The 22406-nt window shown below is 47.3% G+C and overlaps 1 protein-coding gene across 9 annotated transcripts in view; it reads right to left on the bottom strand.

Moving 5' to 3' along the window:
- PAX5 (paired box 5) overlaps positions 1–22406 on the bottom strand; it is a 201462-nt gene that overhangs the window by 160844 nt on the left and 18212 nt on the right. For 6 of the 9 annotated variants that reach the window (XM_025360528.1, XM_025360529.1, XM_025360530.1 and 3 more), the window contains exons 3-5: positions 20139–20336; positions 11714–11778; positions 7868–7996 (exon numbers count right to left, since the gene is read on the bottom strand). In XM_025360528.1, coding sequence (XP_025216313.1) covers positions 7868–7996; positions 11714–11778; positions 20139–20336 — 392 coding nt within the window. The remainder of the gene's footprint in view (positions 1–7867; positions 7997–11713; positions 11779–20138; positions 20337–22406) is intronic. The other 3 variants (XM_025360531.1, XM_025360534.1, XM_025360537.1) reach the window with 2 other exon arrangements.

The raw sequence follows: 22406 nt of genomic DNA, 5'->3' as shown, positions 1-22406 counted from the left end.
AAGCACGGCTGCCAGGCTGCCAATTTCCCCCCTGGGTTCTATGTGATGCCCCCATCATGACCACACCCCAGCGGAACCTTGGTACGGACTCCTGCCTGGACAAAAAGAGAACTCAGGAAACAACCCAGCCCTCTACATGAGGGGACATCCAGGGGACAGCTCACAGAGGGCCAGGGAGGGGACCTGTCCTTGGAAAGCCCCTGCAGAGTCCAAGACAAAATGGTGGTAACCTCCTTCCTGCCCCCAAAGCCACTCTGGGAAAAGGAGATGGAGAGCCTGCCTGGTCACCCATACTCCACACTGGACCTTAAAGAATCCTTGGGTCTCAGCCAGCTGTGAAGGACCAATGACCCAACACTGGAAATCCCCACAGGGGAGCGGGCTGGTTCCGGAGAGCCAGGCCAGGTCCAGGCTCAAGGACAGCATTCCAGATAGCAGGCCCTGAGTGGGCAATGGCCTGGAGACAGGAAGCTGAGCCAACACACAGGGACTGGAGGCACAGGAGGAATGAGCAGGGGGAAAGGGAGGCCCTCAAGGGAAGGGCAGGGCTTCTCTCAAGAACTGAGGTCTGTGCGGGGGGACATGTGGGCAGTACCCCATGGGGAGAGAAGACTGATGGGGCCGGCTGTCAACAGTGGGGACGGTGGTCCGCCCTGTGAGAAGGGAGGAAAGGAGGGAGAGGATAACTGAATTTGTCACATCGAAAGGCAAGGGATGCCAAGGATTTTCCATGGAGCCATCCTCTCCCTCTAGGTTTTCTGGGTTTTACTGTGTGATCTGGGCAGACCGCCTCTCTTCTCTGAGCCTGTTTTCCCATGTGAATGACGGAGTGGGGCATCTCAGGTGCTCTCCAAGGCCCTTTCAGCTCCCACGGGGGAGTCTCAAGGTCCAGGCTGGTGGCCCCAACCACCCCTCAGAGGCCCAGCCCTCTCAGGCCCAGAGTGCTGCCCTCTGCCCCCACCCTGGGGGCCTCCACCCCTCTGTGCTCCCTGTGCCTCTCTTCAGGGAAAACTGGGGCCTGACCCTTTTCTTCTGTCATGAAGCAGGTGGGGAGACTCAGCGTCCTGAAGGCAAAGGAGGAGGAAAGTGAGTGGCCCTTTGTTCTGTAGCTGACACCTGGGGGCACTGTTGTTCAGCCTGGATGCCCCGGGCTCCTGGCTGCAGGCAATCGGCTTCTTCAGTACCATGGAATCGCCCCATGGCTCCACGGCTCCAAACAGGAAGGTGGTGGTGGGCGAACCAGCCAGTTCCAGCTGCCAACAGGACCGTGGCTGAAGCCTGCTGTCCTCTGCCATGACGGGCCTCACATTCTCAAACACAGGCCTCTCAGTGGTCATCTACTCAGCACTGACTATAGCCAGGCCCTGGGGCCACGCCCTTGGCAGCTGTCACTTCACTTCATTTTATTCTCACAGTAACCCACAAGGCTTGCATCAACTCTATTCGCCAGATAACAAAATGGAGGCGCAGAGAGATTAAGTAACTTGCTACAAGAAGTCCTCAAACCATTTCATCCCTGCCCATGAGCCTGTGCCTTGACTCAACACCTTATTTTGGTCTCTCCAGGGATCAGAGATCTGTGAACTCTCAATCCCACAGGGGCTGCCTATTACTCCTGACTCAGGAATCCTAAGCTTTTCCACACACCCATCCCTTCTGGGAGCTCTGAGAGGGCTCTCCCCACTTCCTGCTTCCATTTTCTGTCCTGATCCCGGGAGCGGCAGACAGCATCTATGCATCCAGGGAAGGTAAAGGGTCCTAGGAGAGAAAAGACCAGGGCCTGCCCGTGTCAGAGGGCCCAGGGGTCCAGCACGGTCTGTGAGCTTCTGAAACCCCTTCCCTCTGGCCATAGCTCCCGTGGAGGTGTGCTAGGCAGGGCTGAGGGGGCATTCAGCCTGAAAGAGATAGGGGAAGAGGGGATTTAGGGAGAGAGATAGCAAGAGAGAATACAAGAAGACAGAAAGGAAACTGAACGAGTGAATGAGTGTGAGAGAGAGAAGGACAGGGAGAGAGAGAGTAGGAGAGAGTGTGTGTGTGTGTGAGAGAGAATATGTATGAAAAGGAAAGCTAGTGAGAGCTAGACCAGTAGACAGAAACAGACACAGAGGAAGGTTCAATAAACAGGAAATAAACAAAGCCAAATAATACAGAATGAGATGCACCCCCAAAGACATGGGGAGAGACACAAAAACAGAGAGGAAACAGGCATCCCCAAAAAGGAAGTCATAATGGGAGCACCTGGCTAAATGCCCTCCAACAAACTTCCCAATGAGAGTCTCATCAGACTTGGCATCTTCTGGAAAGGACAGGCCACCTCTGGACCCTTGCTGTCCTTCTTGTGCCCTCCTCAGAAGGCTGGAAACTCCCTTGCAATGTACACCTACTGCCCAAAAAGAAACCTCTGGCCCCCACAGTCCACACTGGCTGGACGGGTCAGCTTTCTGAACTGGTGAAAGGGATTTGCACTCCGCTGACCTCAGTGTGTTCAGGGCCTTTCAAACTCAGGGCCCTGTGGGTTATTGTGAGGGGGACAGGGAGGGGACCTAAGCGGGGAGAGCGGCGGAAGGAGGTCTCACCAGAGATCAAAGGCCCAGGAAGGAACCGAGGGTCTGAGGCTGCCCTTTCACCCATGGCCGCTATTCACAACCCGGCCTGCTTTGCCAAGTCTCTCCCTGCCACCACCTCCTCTGGGCCTTCCGGAGAGGGAGGTGCCGACTCAGCCTCCATTCCCCTCACCCAGCAGGATTCCTGAGCCATGTCACAGTTTCCTCCACGAAAGCTCTCAGTTCAGACCAACCAAGAGACAAAGCGACATCTCATAACTGAGTGGCACCCCAGCCTGACCCTCGGAGCCATCCCACAGGCCTCCTGGGCATCCCTGTGAACCGGGGCTATGCTGAGAGGTTGGGCTGGGAATAGAAATGATTTGTGGCCCCTGCCCTGTCAAGTCCACATGAGTGGCAGCCTCAGGGTCAGGCAGCAGAAGGGAAAGACAAGGGGGTAGATGCACTCGTAGACACAGTACTGGCACAGAAGCACTGGCCACCCAGGTTGGAATAGGCCTGCCTCAAAAGTCACAGAAGCTGAACCAGAATGTCCTCCTTGACTCTTCTGCTCCTCATTTGTCCAGTCCCTGCTCACACCTCTGATGGTGGAGAGCTCACTATCTTTCTAAGATAAAGCTTCCATTCTTGGCCCAGCCTGGCTGCTTCTGAAAGCTGTATGTTGCATTCAGCCATAATCTGCCTCCTGCAGCTTCCTTTAACCAGCCCCAGCTCTTCCTCCAGAGGCCACAGAGATCTTACCTGTTGCTGCAGAACAGTTCATCTGAGACTTGGACATAGTGGCCATATCCCCGAGTCTGGTCTTGGAGGCAGACATCCTAGGAAGAACTCTAGAATCTCTATACTGAAAGGGCCTTTGCCAATCCACCAGCCTAACAATATTCTAGTTTGTTTGTCTTTGCTCCAGAGCTCTACTCAGAGCTTTCTATGGAAGCCCAAAATACCAAACAAAAGCATCCTTGACTGAGGAAACTAGCGGTCCCTCCTCTTACCCTCTTTACTAATTGTGAACTCTCTAAAGGAATGTGACTGATCCACTCTACCAAGGAGCACTTACTGAGCACCTACTATGTGCCAAGCACTTGTATTAGAGCTGTGTTGTCCAACACAGCAGCCACTAGTCCTATGTAGCTACTGCGCACTTGAAATGTGGCCAGTACAATCGAGAAACTGAATTTTTTATTTGATTTGATTTTAATTTTAATTTTAAAATAGAAGCAGTATAAAATATTTTTCCCACTAAACACAGCTTTATTGTTTTGGTAGGACTACATCTAACTTTAACTGTCAAACGTTTAGCATCCAAATTGAGATGTACTACATATGTAAAATACACACCAGATTTCAAAAACTTGGCAGCAAAAATAAGAGAAAATATAGTATCAAATTTTTTATATTGATGACATGTTGAAATGATATTTGGGGTATACTGGATTAAATAAAATATATTATTAAAATTAATTCCACTTGTTTCTTTTTATTCTTTTTAATGTAGTTACTACATCATTTAAAATTACACATGTGGCTTGCATTCTCCTTCTGTTGGATAGTGCGGGACTAGTCACTTTCACTTACCTTTTTATCTGAAACACTCAGCAGAGTGAATGTTTCTTGAGTATCTAAGACGCATAGCTCAAAACTATCTCCCTAAATGCTTCTAGACTAAATGTTCTGAAGCCTCTGACCACGTTTAAGCCACCCACCTCTCTCTACCTCTCTCCCTTTCCAAATCCTGCTGTGCTGGTCCTCTCCCTGCACATGCTCACCAGAGTCCCAGACTTGGCACAATCTCTCTTGCTTTTGATTGGAATGCCCTCTCCTCCCTCTACCCAGCTCTCAAATGCCACCTCCTATGAGGAGCCCCCCAGATTCTTTTGGTCAAAACTGGCCTTCCCTGCCTTATTCTTTCCCCCCAGTGTCACCTCACCTGCTGCCCTACTCATCAGAGGAATTTGAGCTTGTCAGTCTTGCTCACCAGCTCACCCTCTGTGTTTGGATCCTATCACCCGTTCACCTCTGCTGAGATCTGGGCAGGAAGGTGGCCCCAGGAAATGTCCTCAGGACAAAACTCAAGTCTAAGCTGGGGATGACTGTGTACCAGGCAGCAGAGTAAGCAACTCCACCTTGCAAAGACTCAGTCACCTCATCTGAAAAATGGGCAAGGACCCTCAGCTGTCTTCCTCTTAGCTCACCATTGCCTCTCTTACCCCATGATTCTTCTCTCAGGCTGCTGATGGTACCGCTCTGGAGGCCAGTACCCCACAAATCCATGGTTTGCAGCCTCTGTGGGCCAGCCAGCCAGTGTGCCTGAAATGTCCCTGTTTCCCCAGTGGCTGCTTCTTACGTTCTCTGCTCTCCTCCAACCTCTGGCCTTCAGGTCTCACTTCTCTCTCTGCATCCAACCTGCTATTCATGCCCTTCTGACTGAAACTCTTCCCCACACCGGCCCCAGCTCTGCCCAGCCCCAGGCTGCTCTGCCTCCAAAGGCCATCTCTGAAAAGGCTGAGGGGCAACAGGTAGCTGGAAAATACTAGGGAACTGAGGCCTTAGGCGCGCTCCAGCTCCTCCCGACTCCCCAGTCCATATCAGCTGTATGGCTGTGTAGCCTCCCTCACTTCCCCTAGTAAAATGGAAGTGACAGTCTCTGCCTCTTTACCTCCCTCTAGAGCCACTGCAGAGATCCAGAAAGATAGAGAGAAAGGATAGGAAAGATCAGAAGCGGGCACTTATGCAATACCCCGACAGACACTTCCCTGCTGTGAGCCTGGCCGTTGCTGCCCACCCCTGCGATCAAACGTGCACACTCTCAGTGGTGTGGGGCAGGAGTGAGGGGGAGGCTCTGGTTGCTTGGGTTTGTTCCCCACTCTTTCCACTCCTATAAGCTTCCAAGACCATCAAGTCATTCTCCCTTCTACCACAGACCACCGCCGACTGGACTATCCCCAAGTCTTCGTGAGGATCAGGACTCGACCATATATATCAGAACTGGAAAGATTTCAAAGATCACCCAGGCTGGGAACAGTGGCTCATGCCTGTAATCCCAACACTTTGGGAGGCCTAGGCAGGCAGATCACTTGTGGTCAGGAGTTCAAGACCAGCCCGGGCAACATAGCAAAACCCCGTGTCTATTTATTAAGAAAAAAATTTCAATTAAAAAATAAAAAAGATCATCCAATACCACATCTGATTCTTGATACTCTGTATGGCAGCCTGACAAGTGGCCACTTAGTCTCTGCTTACATATCCCCAGAGATAGGGCACTCATTACCTCCCGAGGCATCTCCTTTTAGCCCTAGGCCACTCTCATATGTGCAACTTGGTTCTTTTTAAACTGAGGTGAAATCACCTCTGCATCCTGGATGAAGAGGGATCTGATACAGCATCTGGGAACAGCATCTGGGAACACCTTGGCACAAAGAAAAGCAGAATAAGCGAGACTGGATTGCTGCCTTCAAGTATCTGGAGGCATGGAAGGAGGAAGGAATGAGATCTCATTGCATGGCCTTAAAGTTAAAGTGTGTGGCCGATGCAGAGGTGATTTCACCTCAGTTTAAAAAGAACCAAGTTGCACATATGAGAGTGCCAAAATATCCCTAGAGCCTCAAGGTGTCCCAGATGCTGTATCAGATCCCTCTTCATCCAGGACACAATCCCATTTGTCACTGTCCCTCTTAAAGGTCAATACCCCCAAATGGGCCGCAGTCCTCTGGGAGTGATCTGAGTAGTACAGAGTAGTCAAGACCAACACCACCCACATTCTGAAGATGCTATACCTTGTAAAGGAGCTTGAGGGGCAAAACCATGACTGCTGGTCAGACTGCAAGCCAATATAGCACTCCGAAAACAAAGTAAAATAATGCCTCCAGGCCAGAACCTGTCTGTTTGGTGATAAACATCAAACTATATTTTTTCTTTCCCCAGAAATCTCCGCCTGGATCCCTCAGCCTCCGGGGAAGTCTCACACAATCTGTCCCTCCACCGTGAACAAATATATCCAGGCCCCAGCTTAGGCACATCTGCTGTGAGTCCAGGTGACAATGGGAGAAAAGATGACACCATCAACCTCATAAACCAACAGAGATGGCAGGCCCACTGCCTCCTGCAGCAACACAGCACCGCAGCCTACTGAGTTAAAGACTTCTGATATCTGCTCAGGAGCGGCAGGAGCAGAAGAGAGAGGCCAGGCAGGTTCCAAAAGCCGTGAATCATCCCCACACACCCCCACAGTTCCAAACCCAGGCCACCGGCTCTGCTTCTGCACTGCTGGCAACACGCAGGCCACAGGCCAATCCACGGCTGGGCCGACTCAATTTTCTAGTTACAGATCTTAAGTACTTAGGCATGTGCTCACGAGAACACACATCGCTTACACGGAGCTGAGAAAGGGAATTGTGCCGAGGAACAGAATAATTGAATCAAGATTTCTGTCACGCTGCTCTCCGGCCCTAGACCACAGCCCTGGCTTTTTTTTTTTTTTTTTTTTTTTTTTCCCCTTTTCCTGACTAAGGTTTTACAGACTCCCAGGGGGTCTTTTCTTCTCTCAAACCCATTAATGTCAGCCAGTACTGGCAGCCCATTCAGGGCTTGAAAGGCGCCCCGGTTAAGGTGTCCTGCGTCCAGGACAGAGGTGGCTGGCTCTGGGGACCCAGGCACCACACGGCCCAGCCCGTGGAGGGCCTGAGAAAAACCAACCGGGAAGATTGTCATCTTTGTAATCCTTCCCAACACCCCCGCACTCCTTCCTTCCAGACCCAAGGGCAAGGATGAGATGATTATTAATTTCCTCAGCACCGCCCGCAACACCATCACCAGGGCTGAAGGCCTTCTCTGCTGAGACGTGTGCAGGGCCTTTCAGAGAACCCACCTCTCCGCCCACCCAACGTGTGCCCCTCTCATGGCTTTGCCCAGCCCCCTCTCTCCGGTCCAAAGCTTCTCCACAAAGTGGACTTGGGTGTGGAGCCCAGCACACCCTGCCCTCGGGCGGCATATCTGCACGCACACAGGGTCTTCTTAAAGGCCAAAGCTCAGGCCACAAGGGCTCTGCCAGGCCCGCTGCTTCTGTCCAAGGGGTGACCACCGGGAAGGCCAGCAAGAATGCCACAGTCACCCTGCTGCCTGTCTGCCCTTGCGGAGGGCTCAGCTCTTTCCCGTGTTCATGAAAAGGACAGAGTGCGGGCAGAGGGACTCGCTCTTCTGCAGGTAAAGGGGGTGCTTGCGGGCACCTCTGCTGCCACCTGCGACCGAGCGCCCGAAACGGACCCCATGAGGCGCATCCCCGACGGGGCTGCGCGGGCCTGTCTTACCTTCGTCTCTCTTGCGCTTGTTGGTGTCGGCGCTGGGGGACGTGATGCCCAGGATGCCGCTGATGGAGTACGAAGAGCCGGCGGAATCCGTGCTCACCGAGGACACCTGCGTCACGGAGCCCGTGGACACTGCGCGGAGAAAGACGAGCTGTAAGGGCCGCAGAGGGCTGAGGGCCGCGGGCAGGCTGTCACCGCACGCGGGACTGGGGGCGGCTGGGAGGGAGCGAGTGCAGAGGGGCAGGAGGCTCTGAGGACCCTCGCCCTGCGGAGGCGGCCACAGCAGGGCCACCAGCGCGGGCCTCGGATGGGCCATGTGCTCCAGCTCTCTGCGCTGGGGGGAGGAAGGAGAGGGGTGGGCACTGAGGAGGACTGACCCCTGCAGAAAGGAACAGGGGGACACGGGGACAGGAAGGGCACTCGCTCAAATTCCAGCCTTTCCATGTATACAGAAAGCAGGGGATGGAGAGGAGAAAGAAGGGAGCCGGGGCCCACCAACAGCCAGTGCTAAAACAAAACAAAACAAAACAAAAACAAAAAACCTGGAATACTCATTAGGCATTTCCCCACCTGCCTGCACACCCAACCTTGTGTGCAAACACAACTACCTGAGGGCAAACTCACGCACTCAGCTAACAAACTCCAAACCACAGAGTGCCCCTTCTTTTTACAGTTTTCTCCCTGCCTTTTCTCCTTCCAGTTTCCCTGGATTTGATTTTTAATATTAATTATGACAATAAGGATAACAAACATTTTCTGAGAGCTTACTCTGTGCCAGGCATTGAGGCATTATCTCATTTAATTCTGAGAAAAATAATAGAAGCTAGGAAATGTGATAATCCTATTGGAAAGGTAAAACTCAGAGAAGACAAGTGGCCCACCCAGGATCACACAGCTAATAAGAGGCAGAGTACCTGGTGCCAGGGCTCACGCCTGTAATCCCAGCACTTTGGAAGGCAGACGTGGGAGGATCACTTGAGCTCAGGAGTTCAAGACCAGCCTGGCCAACATAGCAAGACCCACCAAAAAACTTTTTAAAAAATTAGCCAGGTGTGGTGGCACAAGCCTATAGTCCCAGCAACTCAGGAGGCTGAGGCAGGAGGATCACTTGAGCCCAGGAAGTCGAGGTTGTAGTGAGCTATGATTGTGCCACTGTACTCCAGCCAGGGCAGCAGAGCAAGACCCTGTCTCAAAAGTAAAAATAAAAAATAAAAGACACAGAGTGGCGATTTGAACCCAGAGACTAAAGCCTTAATCTCTATAACTAATCTGCTTCTCACTAATAAATAATGAAGAGCAATATTCTCACTAATAAATAATGAAGAGCAATAATATACTTCACATGAATGCAGTACTTTTCATTTGATGATTGCAACAGCCCAGAGTGCTATTATTTATCCCCATTTATCAAATGAGGAAACTGAGGCTCCACAGGGAAAGTGATTCAGTCCTCTAGCTAATAAACAGCGACATCAGAACTTAGCCTTGGGTTTACTTACTTAAAGTCTACATTTCCCCTACCCAGAGACAGGGGCAGTGGTTGGTGACTTACTGTGACTGAGGCTAGGTCTCAAAGTTCCTAAGAATAAGAATTGGATGGGAGGCAGGGGGCAACTTTTGTGCAAGTTTCACATTAACTTCTGGCCCCAGAATCCTAGGGAGAGATCAGTCCATCAGCAGGGGCCTCTCTAGCTATACAGCTGAATTGCCATTTCTGGGCTGTGGGAATTCTTTCTTGGTTCATTAAAACCTACAGACCAATCTCAGACACACTTCCTTGGGCTATAACCAGCTGGGGGCAGGTGGAGCCACCTTTGACTCTTAAGAGTAGGAAATCACTAGAAATGGCGGTGACTGCCTGAGAAGCCCTTCATGGCTTCCCTTTGGAGCAGATCCAGCTCCTGGCTCCTACAAACCTAGAGGGAGCCATGCCTTTCTTCTTACATTTCAGTTTGATCTTACATCTTCCTTAAGAGACACAGAAGCAGAAATTGTTAACTTCTCTTTTTCTTCACCAGAAGAAGCTCCTTAAAATAGATTTATGCAAATCCCACAACCTTTTCTGTATTAACATGTAAAAAACAGAGGAAGAAAGAAGATCCCAAGTCACTTGGTACTTTAAACAACAACCACCATGTATAACCAAGGCTCATCATGTTGCTGGCAGAGCCCATGACATTCATTTTGGTGTTTTGTGATTGCTCTAGGCTCAAAAGACCCAGATTCCACTTCTGGCTCCACCACTTACCGGCAACATGACCTAGGGCTAGTTATTTCATCTCTCTAAGTTTCAATTTCATCACTTCTCGGTAAGTTTGTGAACTCTAAGGGGCTATATGTATGCGAGATATAGTTTAATTTAAAAATTTCTGGAACAGAACAAAACATGCTGCTGACCTACAGTAGAATTATTCCTCTAAACCAAATGAAAGAATATTAGCAGTTACACCTATCTGATTTTCAGTGCTATGTGACCTGAAATCGCTGGTCAGCTACAAGTGAAATCTCAGCCACAAATATTCCCCCAGAAAGCCTTCCTTCACCCTCTTCACCCTAGCCCAACAGAGCTGGTGCTTCCTTCCCTTCTGCCCCCATGGCACCCATCCCTTCTTCTTGAGCTTCATCTCTGTGTTGCAAACTTCTCTTCATTATATTCCCCCTTTACCTTGAGAATGGGGATCGTGTCTTCCCTTTCTTATAGGCTTGGCCTCTGATGCCAAGGTCTGCACCGCAGGGACTTAGCAGACACTTTCTGAAGGGATTACTAAATGAGGAATTATTTCATGGCAGGGAGGAAATCTGTCTTACCTTTATCCAAAGAGCCAACCATGGAGGATCAGAGGCCTCAGCGAGCACCTGGTTAGTGCCCCTCCATCAACAAATGAGGAAACTGAGGCTCAGGGAGGTGAGAGGACTTTTACATTTTACTGGGTGAGTTAATGACAGAGTTGGAACCAGAGGCCAGGCCTCTGCCCGTTCCCCATCACCGCTTTCAAGTTTTCAGTTAAAGAAGGAGTAACAAAAGTGTGAAAATGTTATACAATCTGAGGTGTGATTCTACAGGATTGACTGTGGCAACCAGAAGTGTCAGAGACTTGCTGAATCATTGCCCACTTTCTTATATAGTACAATAACTTTTCCCCCAGCTAACCAGTGGTGTATCTTGTATCCCAAGTGGAGAAATAATACACCTTAAATAGACACGTGTCATTTCACAATCTTTGAAGGGAAGACAAAGGACATTTCTGAACTCTTGAGCACTAAGAAGTATGACTCCTCTGTTGGGTCACGGCCACTCCCAGACGTCACCTGTGAGCGCCGGAAACCCCACTGGCAGCCCTTGACAGTTCACAGAGTTCATGAGATCGAAGCAAGAGAGAGAGAAAGTAAGTTTGGGAACTTTTGCCACATCTTCACTCAAGACTGCAAGTGCACAAAGAATTGTAGAAGGGCTGGTTGATAGAAGAAAAAAACACATTCAAAACTACTTACTGACTAATGATGCAGAAAATGTTATGAATAAGTATCCCTTTCTTGATTTATTACTTTAATTATCTGACATTCTATAGACCCCCATTAGTGGATTTTTTTTTTTTTGGCTTAGATTTCAATTTTCTGTCTCATGGTGAAAGCTATTTATCATAATAATCAGTAAAATTCAAAACCTTTTAGCAGTATTTATAAAATTCATTTACCAGGTTCAGCCCTTGGAGAATGACAAAGAAGGCGCATTAGTACGTGTGCTGAAGTGTTTTATGCAGAATTATCTGTCCATAAGAATGATTAAAAGTTCTTTAGAATATTTGGAGCCCATTAGATTTTTAAATTTTTTTTAAAAGTTCCTCTTACCTATGCTGTGACTGGAAGCTGGGACTGGTTGATTGGGTGGCTGCTGTACTTTTGTCCGGATGATCCTGTGGGCAGTTGGAAAAAAAAAAAAGGCTATTTACCGTCAGGAAGGAGAAGAGACCTCAACCAGCTATGCACAGACAACCAGAAAACTCATATCCAAACTGGGCCATGGATCGAGCTGAGGCAGAGGGGCAGAGGTGGAGGGAGATTATAAACCCAGGCTTGGAATCTGGAGGGTGGAAGGTTTATGGACTAGTCCCAACTTTGCTTCTGTTTTCCTGGGTGTCTTTGTATAATTTGCACCCCATCTCTGGGCTTCAAGTGCCCTTCTGAAGAAAGAGGACGATGTGTTAACATTACAAGTAAGCATCCCTATCTCGAGTATAGCTCTAGCTCCATAAGAGACTCATTGACTTTAGGGAGTCCTTCCCTTCCCTAGACCTCAGCCTCCCATCTGTGGAATGAAGGAACTGAACTAGGTAACCTCCCTGTCCTCTGGCAGTGCTCGTGTGCTGGTTTCTCTGCCCTAGAGAACACATAAGGAGGGATAACACCCCTTCCCCTAGGAAGTTGCCAAGGGACGGATGTATGTGTTGTTCTGATACTAGGGAGGATCAAAGTGCTGCCAGGAGACATCTGATTTGGCTTTCTTAAGAGGAAGCCTACCTTGCCCCAGACCTCATGGAAAGGATCCACAGGGCTGGAGCCAGTGATATCCTGGCCTGTCTTTTCAGAGACCTTGCTCACATTCTAATAGAAACTCCACTGTGACCTTGACCAAGTCCATTCCACTGTGGACCTCGATACAATGACGGAGTTGGAACAGACCACTCTACTTATTTTAAGTAATCGAATCATTTTTGGAAAAGCAAAAGGATCTTATGGAAAAGCCCTGTACATAAAAGAGATAATAGCAGTACTGCCTTCCCTTGGCCACCTGACCGCTCTAACATTCTTCTGCAGAACCTTAGGCTCTGGGGAGTCTGTAGACTTCCAGCAAGGACAATGCATGTGCAAGACCGCAAGCCCGGAGCATCTGAGAGCAGCAGAACAGGGCCACGTCAAAAGCTCCTTGGGATCTACCAGAAAGCTCCTTCCTTGGCATTTGGGAGAAGAGTGGGTCATAATAAAATGTCCAGTTTCTTTGGGAAAGTTCTATTCCAGTCTCAAACTATTACCTTTTGAAAGGACATTTATTAGAGTTTTTCCTCATTATAAAAGTCATATGTGTTCATTGTAGACTCTTTGGACAGCATGGGAAAGTATAAAGAAGACATCTAAAAAACATATTTTGGTGTATTTCCTTTATACCAACATTCCTGGGCATATTTAGAAATATCCATTTTTCTTTTAACAAAATCAGGATTTGCCATGTATACAGTTTTTTGTTGTTGTTGTTTGTTTTGAGACAGAGTCTTGCTCTGTTGCCCAGGCTGGAGTGCAGTGGTGCGATCTCAGTTCACTGCAACCTCCACCTCCTGGGTTTGAGTGATTCCCCTGCCTCAGCCTCCCAAGTAGCTGGGATTACAGGCACACGCCACCATGCCCAGCAATTTTTTTTTTTTTTTTTTTTGAGACGGAGTCTCTCTCTGTTGCCCAGGCTGGAGTGCAGTGGCATAATCTTGGCTCACTGCAACCTCCGCCTCTTGGGTTCAAGTGACTCTCCTGCTTCAGCCTCCAGAGTAGCTGGAACTACAAGCACATGCCACCACCTAATTTTTGTATTTTTAGTATTTTTAGTAGAGAAGGGGTTTCACCATGTTAGCCAGGCTGGTCTCGAACTCCTGACCTCAAATCGTCCGCCCACCTTAGCTTCCCAAAGTGCTGGGATAACAGGCGTGAGCCACCGCGCCCAGCCTCCATGTATACAGTTTTGCATCTTGCGCTTTTCATGCAACATTCTATCAGAAGCTTTTTCACATTCCAGACCATTAATATCTGAAAGTTTATTCTGAGGATGCACTGGGTCTCCAGCTTGTACAAATGAAGAAGGACAGAAGTAACAGGTGGGTGCCTCCCCTTAAACTCAATGGGCAGTAGCCTCTGCCCTCTCCGATCTTACAGCTTGGTGCTGGGCACCAAGGGCACTCCGTGTCCTCAGCTGATAGCCTGGGAATGGACTTTTCTGTTCACCCTATAGTCTCACCACACACGCAGGTCATCTGGAGCCTGGCTACTTGAGCTTAGCAAGGAGCCTCTTGCCCTTTTCTAATCAGTCAGCTTAAATGTTCCCTCAAATAAATTCAGATTGTTGGTTTGTTTTCCCTAATATTCAAACCACTTATTTTAACTAAGCAAACTCGAAGCATATTGGACAAAGTTCTGGGAGTGAGGTTGTCTTTTCAGTCACCTGGAAGTAAGCTGGCATCTGATCTAATGTTTACATTTTTGTGTATATCACTGTCTGTGTGTGTGTGTGTCTACAGAGATATTGCTGGATATGTCAATATATGGATATACCAGACATAAATATAGTTACATATAAATATATGGCAAAAAAAAAGCCACTGTAATTCAGCTTAAAATCCTTACTTTTCAAATCATTGCCTGGCTACTAAATTTGTATGTAAACAAAGCAAAGAAAATTATGTTTTCCTCATTTTCTTTTAAAATGTTATAAATATGACTGGAAAGCATTATTAATTGCTATAGGTCATTAAGAGGCAGCAGTAGCATAGTGTACAGGCTCTGGAACTAGAGACCACTAGAGTTTGAATTCCAGTCCTGTGGCAATTTACCAGCTACGTGATCTTAGGTAAATTACTCAACCTCTCTGTACCTCAGTCTCTTCATCTGCAAATGGGACTAAGAATCATTCCTATCTCATAGGGTTACTATTAGGATTAAATCAATTAATTACTTAAAACAGTGGCTGCTACATACTAGGTGCTCCATAAATGTAAGATGTTATTTTCAGTGGTGTCTTTGTAAAGATTAATGACTAGCTGCAGTCCTAAAATGTTCATATTTTTCACATTTGCTTTAAAAAGCACAAGGTGAGGGCGGTGGGGGAGTGAAGATGCTCAATGGGTACAAAAAAATAGAAAGAATGAATAAGACCTAGTATTTGATAGCACAAGAGGAGACTATAGTTAGTAATAATTTAACTGTACATTTAAAAATAAAAGAGTGTAATTGGGTTGTTTGTAACACAAAGAATAAATGTTTGAAGCGAGGCATACCCCATTTTTCATGGTGGGATTATTACTCATTGCATACCTGTACCAAAATATCTCATGTACCCATAAATATATGTGTATATATACCTACTATGCACCCATAAAAATTAATAATAATAATAATAAAGCACAAGTGGTCCCCTTGGAAGCTGGGGAGGGGAAAGTAACCATTCTCACACTCTGTTTTAAGGCTGCAGCCGGGCTGTTCTTTATAAAGGGGGATCTCAGAGTTACAGGGAAGCTTCTGAAGCCGCCCCCAGGGGTGAGAGATTTTGCTCATCTGCCTTTAGCAGTCACCGAGTAAAAACGAAGAGCATCAGCTTCCACCGAGAAGAAACTGTAGTGGGAAGAACAAGACTGTAATTGAATCATAGCAACTCTAAACAAATTTAAAATTTTTTAAATGACAGGCTGTCAAGACTCATCCAATGAGAGCACACTCAGGACCTTTCCTAAGCCAGAGACGGTTGGGCTGAGTTGGCGGTCACACCAAACTGCACATCCTTTACCTGCTGAGCGTGAGCAGGATCCCGGCTGCCGTACTGCAGAGCACACTACACTGTCCAAGAGAGAAGGGAGCTCAGCATCAACCTCTTCCTATGGATGAGGAAACTAAGGCCCAAGATGCTCAAATGACTTGCCCAGAGTTGCACAGCAGCGAGTCAGCCCAGACTCCCAGCTCCCATGCCCCAGCATTTTACTTTAAGCCACATTCAAAGGAAGCTCGGTCCCTCTGCTAAATACTTCCTATGTGAGGCATAAAGGTTATTTGGATTTCAAACCCACTTAGAATTTGAGGTTTAAAACTCTGAGGGACTTTGTGGCATTTAAGGATCCCATGGAAACATCACTCTTCCTTCTTTGAAAGGCTAGGCTTCTCACCATCATCCCACGCCCCCCGCCCCACCGCCAGTCCTCACAAAATTACAGTGAAAGAGAAAATCATGGTGCCTTGAAAAAGGAAACATGAAAATAAGGCTGAAGAAACACCCACATCTATGGCACTGATCAAATTGCCACCAATGCAGTAAGAAGTTGAGAATCCAAAACCCAGGGGTCCAACTGTTCCACGCTGTGAGGGGCCCCACAGGTGGCACCCAGGCCTGTGACTGTTGTGGAGAAGAAAGAGGACACAGATAGAAGTCAATGTGAGTGGATCGCTTGAGTCCAGGAGTTCGAGACCACCCTGGGCAACAAGATGAAACCCCATCTCTACAAAAAATGCAAAAAATTAGCCAGGCATGGTGGTGGCACCTGTAGTCCTAGCTACATGGGAAGCTGATGTGGGAAGATCACCCAAGCCTGGGAGATCAAGTCTGCAGTGAGCCATGATTGCGCCTGTGCACTCCAGCCTGGGCAACAGAGTGAGACCCTGTCTCAAAAAAACAAACAAAGAAAGAAAGAGGAAATGGATAAACAATCTCAGAAGGCCTGCCACCAAAATTAGAATTAAGAGCAGAACTAACAAAACATCTTCCCCAGGGCCACCTCCAGCCTGGGACAAGTTTTGCTTACAGTATATTTGTTTTTATTTGAATTAGTTGCTAATATTTTTAAGTTGGGAGATTTTTCATAAATATCTGATTTCTAGCTTCTCTTGAAAAATCAGAACACCCAATAATACTGGCCCCACGTTCTCACATGACCCAACCAGTTGAAAGGCTAAACAGAGCTGCTCCTCTAAACTGGGAGTGCCACTTGTAGTCCCCACCCCTTGGCCACGGTGCTGGAATAGAAGAAGGAAGACCCCATTCCACCCACCATTTGGGTCAGCTTTGGGATGGCCACCTCCAGTGGACACTCAGGCTGGATTCCAGCGATCCCTGCAGGTTGTGCAGCCTCCCAGCACATGTTTGTCCATAAGAAGTCAAATGAACAAGGTGATCTATGTCCCAGGAAATCCCCCACCAGCCTAACAGAACTAGTTCAGTGATGCTCAACCTCTTGTCAGTCATGGTTTAGGTTGGTGCCCTGGAAGATAACAGGAAGGCACATACTCCTAGGGGTGAACCATGGAGACGCCCCTGTGGCTATGAGAATAGCCACAAATCCAGCCATCACTTCCTCCGCAGCTGTTTGAAATCAGGAAGAGTGAAAAGTTGCCTCCGAGGGAGGCAGGGGCTGGGAGAGCTGTGAACCCTCTTACACAGTGTCATTTGCAAGGCAGGCGTTTAGAAGCTGCATTCATCTGAATGCAGTGGGAGCTTTGCCTTCATCTGAAAAATAAAACTGTATGCTGGGATGGCTCTGGCTTTGGGGGGTTGGGGGTGGGGAAGGCAGCCACATGAGATTGTCCTACACTTAGTGAGCTGTCACTGAAGACAGCAGGAAGGAGCCAGAGAATACTCCCAAAAAGAAGCCCCCAGCGAGGAGCACTGGAGAGGGCTAAGGATGAGAGAGGGCAGGCAGCCAGGCGGCAGAACGGGTAGCCTGCGAGGCTCTGAAATGGAGAAGAAAATACTTGTCCTCCCCCTTGTCTCTCGTCTCACAGATCCTCAGTTCTGTCACTCGCAGAGTCCTACAGGACGGTGGTGGAAAGAAACTAGCCCTCCTCTTATGATCGGGAAACCTGGGTTCTACCCCCATGTCTATCTCCAAGTCACTGTTCTCTGCACTCTCCACCTTGGCCTCTGTTGCTACACCTGCCACAGGATAGAGTCAAGCCTTAAGGACTATAGGAGACCACAGACGTGAAAGCACCTTAGCGGCACAGACTGCCTGGCCATGGCTTTGAACAGCACACCCAGGACGCCCCTGAGGCTAGCCATGGTCCTGCAGCCAGCAGTTAGAACCTCCCCACAGCACAGGTCCAGGCAGAAAGCATCAGTGGGTCAGTGATCTCTCCTGACCACATATCCCATGCCCCTTCGCAGCTCTATTTGTAACCACTGCTCTATTTGCCTCATACATTTCTTTCACATCACTTCATTTTTGACTTAAATAAAGTTATTGTGTAAGGCAATTAGAGTTCCCTACTGTAAGTGGGTAGGTGGGAGTGTTGAGGGGGCGTTCACAAAGTTCACAAACTCACTGGTTTGGCATGTTACTTACATTTTTCTAAAATACATTAAAATAAATGTATTACAAAACAATGTGAATCCTTGCATCTTTGCATTATAGAGGATGTAAACCAATGCTCTGTAAATAAGTTATGCTCATCCTTCAAGGCATTTTTCATTGAAATTAGTTGCCTCCATTAAAAAAATATAGATTAAGCTAGGTGCGGTGGCTCACACCTGTAATTTCAGCACTTTGGGAGGCTGAGATAGGAGGATTGCTTGAGCCCAGGAGTTCAATACCAGCCTGGGCAACATAAGGAGACCCCATCTCTAAAAAAAAAATAATAATTTAAATATAAAGATTTCATATACAGAAATATACATACATACATCTACACAAGCCCCAGCTTCTGCCTTCTCTTGAAGAATGCAAAAAATCTGGCAAACACTGGACCCATGTTCCTGGCAGCATTCGGCTGGAGCTAAGAAGCAGTGCTCCTTTAATAGAACTTGTGCTGTCTAGCTTGCCAGGGACCCAACCTCTCCCCATCGTCTTATGGCTGGCCTGCTTCCCTCATTACCTTATCTGCCTGGCCCCATGTAAGGCATTAGATTTTGTGACCCCCATGGACTACCTAAGGTTATCTTGCAAACCGCCGATTATATGTGTACTCTACGTTGGGAAACCTGTGGGTCCCCAAAGCCTGACCAGGGGTTTGGCTGATGTTCCTCTGCAGAGCAGGCCAGCTGCCTGTCATGTTGTTTTGTGTCATGGAAATCTTGCAAAGAGCCAGAAGTATGGGGCTCATAAAACACACTGGAGCCTCTTATAATCGAGAAAAAAGAACAGGAGTTATCCCCTCTTCCCCAAAACCTACCATCATCATTGTTACCTCCTCAGTAAGTTTGTCCAGGTGCATCAGGCTTCTAAGTGCATGTCAGAACCCCACCCTGGACAAAGAGCCCCTCTAGAACAGACCAAGAAACTGTGTGCCTGATTCTCCTCTATTTCCCCTGCACCGTGCATGATGTCAGGGCCTCTGTAAAGGTTTGCCAAGAGAAGAAAAACAGGCTAACCATTTACAAAATAGCAGGACTCAAAATGTGAACACATGCACTCCCACGGCGATCTGTGCATTTGAGTCATCACAGAAGGATCCACTATCAGGACAAGAGGCTCTCACTCTAGTCTGACCGACCACCTCTTTCTGCCAGGAGTGAGGGTCCTCTATGCCCACACAAGCTCTGCACTGATGATGGTAGGGTGTGATTTGAGAAATGGAAACTGTCCAGGTTTCCAGGCTGCTGCCTTCTCTTTTCTCTGCAGAGTTTAGAGAACCATCATTTCTGTTCATCTCTGAACTTCATTCCTAACTCTGTGGGTTTAAATGGAGTTGAGATTGCATCATCTACAACAGAAAACTTTCTTCCATACGTTTATTTTTAAAGCTCTGAGAGCACCCTTCCATGTATCTTGGATCAGACTGGAAAGGAAAGGGAGCTGTGTGGCTCCCAGGAAGATCTTGTGCATGACACCCAGGGTGTTTCTCTGGTTCTTTCTCTCCATGTGTAAGATTCCATGTGTGAGTTGGGAAAAGGACAACTCCATTGCTCCAGAGCATCTTAGCATCCTGGACAACACCCCTGGAGTTGAAGACGCACATCAGAACCACTGGGGTTCTGGGCTCTCGGAGAATGGAAGAGCCTTGTCAAGGTCCCACTTCGAGTTTGTGGCAGAGCTGGAACAAGGAGCCAAGTCTCCCAACTCCAAGTCAGAGCTATGTTCCCCTCACTCACTGGCTCAAGCTCCGCCCAAACTGGAGGCAGGATTTTCTTCCTGGGAACCTTTGAGATGGGCCAGTGCCAAGACCTTGAGCCTAGGTTTACAGGGACAGCAACATTTGTGAAGGCCTAGTCAGGACAATTCACTGCGAAGTGTTCCACACATACAGGTGGGTGGTAAAGGGAGGGATAGAAATAACTCTGGGCTCAGAAGAACCTCGAGCAGCCAGAGTGTTGGCATGCTCCCCTCTCCCTGGGCCTAGGACTCCTACCCACTTTGGAAAGAAGAAGAGAAGGGTAACAGAGACCCAGTGGGCCCCATTAGCATCTCTCCTGTTCAGTAACCCCTAAGGGGCTTTGGTGAAAAGAGAGACCAGATCTTCAGGAAAGGCACATGCAGAGCCTCCAGAACACCCTGCCATCCCCCCAAATCCCCAGCCCCCACAGGCACGAGCTCCTCACCTGTTGATGGAACTGACGCTAGGCACGGTGTCATTGTCACACACCCGCTCCGCCAGCAGCCGGTCCCTGATCTCCCAGGCAAACATGGTGGGATTTTGGCGTTTATACTCAGCGATTTTTTCCACCACTTTGGGTGTGGCGACCTTTGGTTTGGATCCTCCAATTACCCCAGGCTTGATGCTTCCTGTCTCATAATACCTAGGACCCAAAGAGAAAGAAGCTTAGCCATGAGGAACCAGTAAACTGGATGTTGGCAACAAAATAATGGGCTACTTGGTCCAGGAATCGTCTGGATCTGCACGTTCCAATACAGTAGCCACCAGCCAGATGAGGCTTTTGAGCATTTGAAATATGGCTAGTCTGAATCAAGATGTGCTGTAAATATAAAACACACACCGAATTTTTAAAACAGTACCAAAAAAACATAAAATATCTCAATAATTTTGATAGTATGTTGAATGTTTGATATTAAGTTATATGTTGAAATAACCATTTTTATATATTGAGTTAAATAAAATATATAATTAAAATATAATACCTCTTTTTATTTTACTTTTCTTAATGTGCTACTAGAAAATTTTAAATTGCATACACAGCTCTCATAGTATTTCTTTTTTTTTTTTTTGACATGGAGTTTCGCTCTTGTTGCCCAGGCTGGAGTGCAATGGCATGATCTCAGCTCACTGCAACCTCTGCCTCCTGGATTCAAGTGATTCTCCTGCCCCAGCCTCCCGAGTAGCTGGGATTACAGGCATGCGCCACCACGCCCAGCTAATTTTGTATTTTTAGTAGAGACGGGGTTTTGCCATGTTAGGCTGGTCTCAAACTCCTGACCTCAGGTGATCCGCCTGCCTCGGCCTCCCAAAGTGCTGAGATTATAGGCATGAGCCTCCGCGCCCGGCCAGTCTCTCATTGTATTTCTTTTGGACAGCACTGGCTAAGCATTAACAAAATTCTTTCACATTGATCTACCATTTTATAGTTTACAGAAAACTTTTGAGTCAGTTTTCCCATTTTATCTCCCACAGTTCTAAAGTACATAAATTGCTTTGAATTAATGAATGAGTGAATGAACAAATAAATGAAAAGGTCCTGACCTACAGGTATAAAGCAGAGATTCATCAAGGTTAAACAGTTTTCCTAGGGTCACACAAGACCAAATGGGCAAGCCAGGGCTGTGGCCCAGCCTCTTGAACTAAAATTTCCCCAATAAGGTACCTTACACCTTTGATTTGCCAGCTCTTCCAAGCCCTAGCACAATCTCCAGCATTGTATGAAACTATCCCCTGAAATGCAACTTATTTTTCCATAAAAGAAAAATAATAATCTTGGTGTAAAATTAAAAGGAATGTTGAATTGCAGAATTATCTAAAAATACGTGTTGTAAGTCAAAACCCAAGCAATCGGAAAAACCAACCACAAGTCACAGTAACTCTTCCAGGGACCTCCCCTGAGGTAAATGGCTGTTTCTAAGGACATTTCCATGCTATCAGCGTTTGCTCATTAAGGAAAATAGGATGTCAGGATTTTACAGTAAAACCGAGACCAAGAAGAAGAGTGCCATGAAAGATCATTTCAGGCGGAAAAAAAAAAAAAAATGACATGATTCCTTTTCTGAATCTGAGCCATCCCTGGATGTCTCTCTCAATATTTACAGAAGAATTCTTGATTTCCTTTTCCAAGAAAATTAACTTGCAGTTGAATCTTTTTTAAAAAACCAAAAAGACATTTTTTAAATGACTAGTAATTTTCAAACCTCACAAGAGTTGATGATAGGCAAGGGAACGAGGTGATTCTGAGATGGGTAGAAAATGTTACCCAAGATTCCTGGTCACATTTACAGAGATGCTGAAATTCTCAGCCTGGGTAAGTTTGGGTAAGGCCAAGTTAGTGAATATCCCAAAAGAGATGAAATAATTTGGAAGCAGTGATGTGATAGTGAAATGTCTGTTTTTCATTGAAAAGAGTGAGTCATTTGCAAATTTTGACCATAAGGCAAAAACTCAACCTATCTTCCCTCTTTCTAAACAATTGCTTTCAGCAATTTTCCTGTAATTGCCAAAAAGTTATTACTCACAAACAACTTTTTAACAATATCCCAAAAAAGCCAGAAGTCTAGAAAAGCACCCTAAATCAAGGCACACAGCAATCTCTGCAGCTTCCAATTGTCCTATCAATTTTATAATGTAAAGTCAATTTTTACTATAACACAACTAATTATAATTCAGCCACAGCGCCCTGTAGTTTACAGAGCTCTTCCTTGAATTA

The sequence above is a fragment of the Theropithecus gelada genome, chromosome 15 (genome assembly GCF_003255815.1).
Source record: "Theropithecus gelada isolate Dixy chromosome 15, Tgel_1.0, whole genome shotgun sequence".
Lineage (NCBI taxonomy): Eukaryota > Metazoa > Chordata > Mammalia > Primates > Cercopithecidae > Theropithecus > Theropithecus gelada.
Note: the sequence above shows the minus strand (reverse complement) of the source record. Positions and strands in the feature narration are given on the sequence as shown.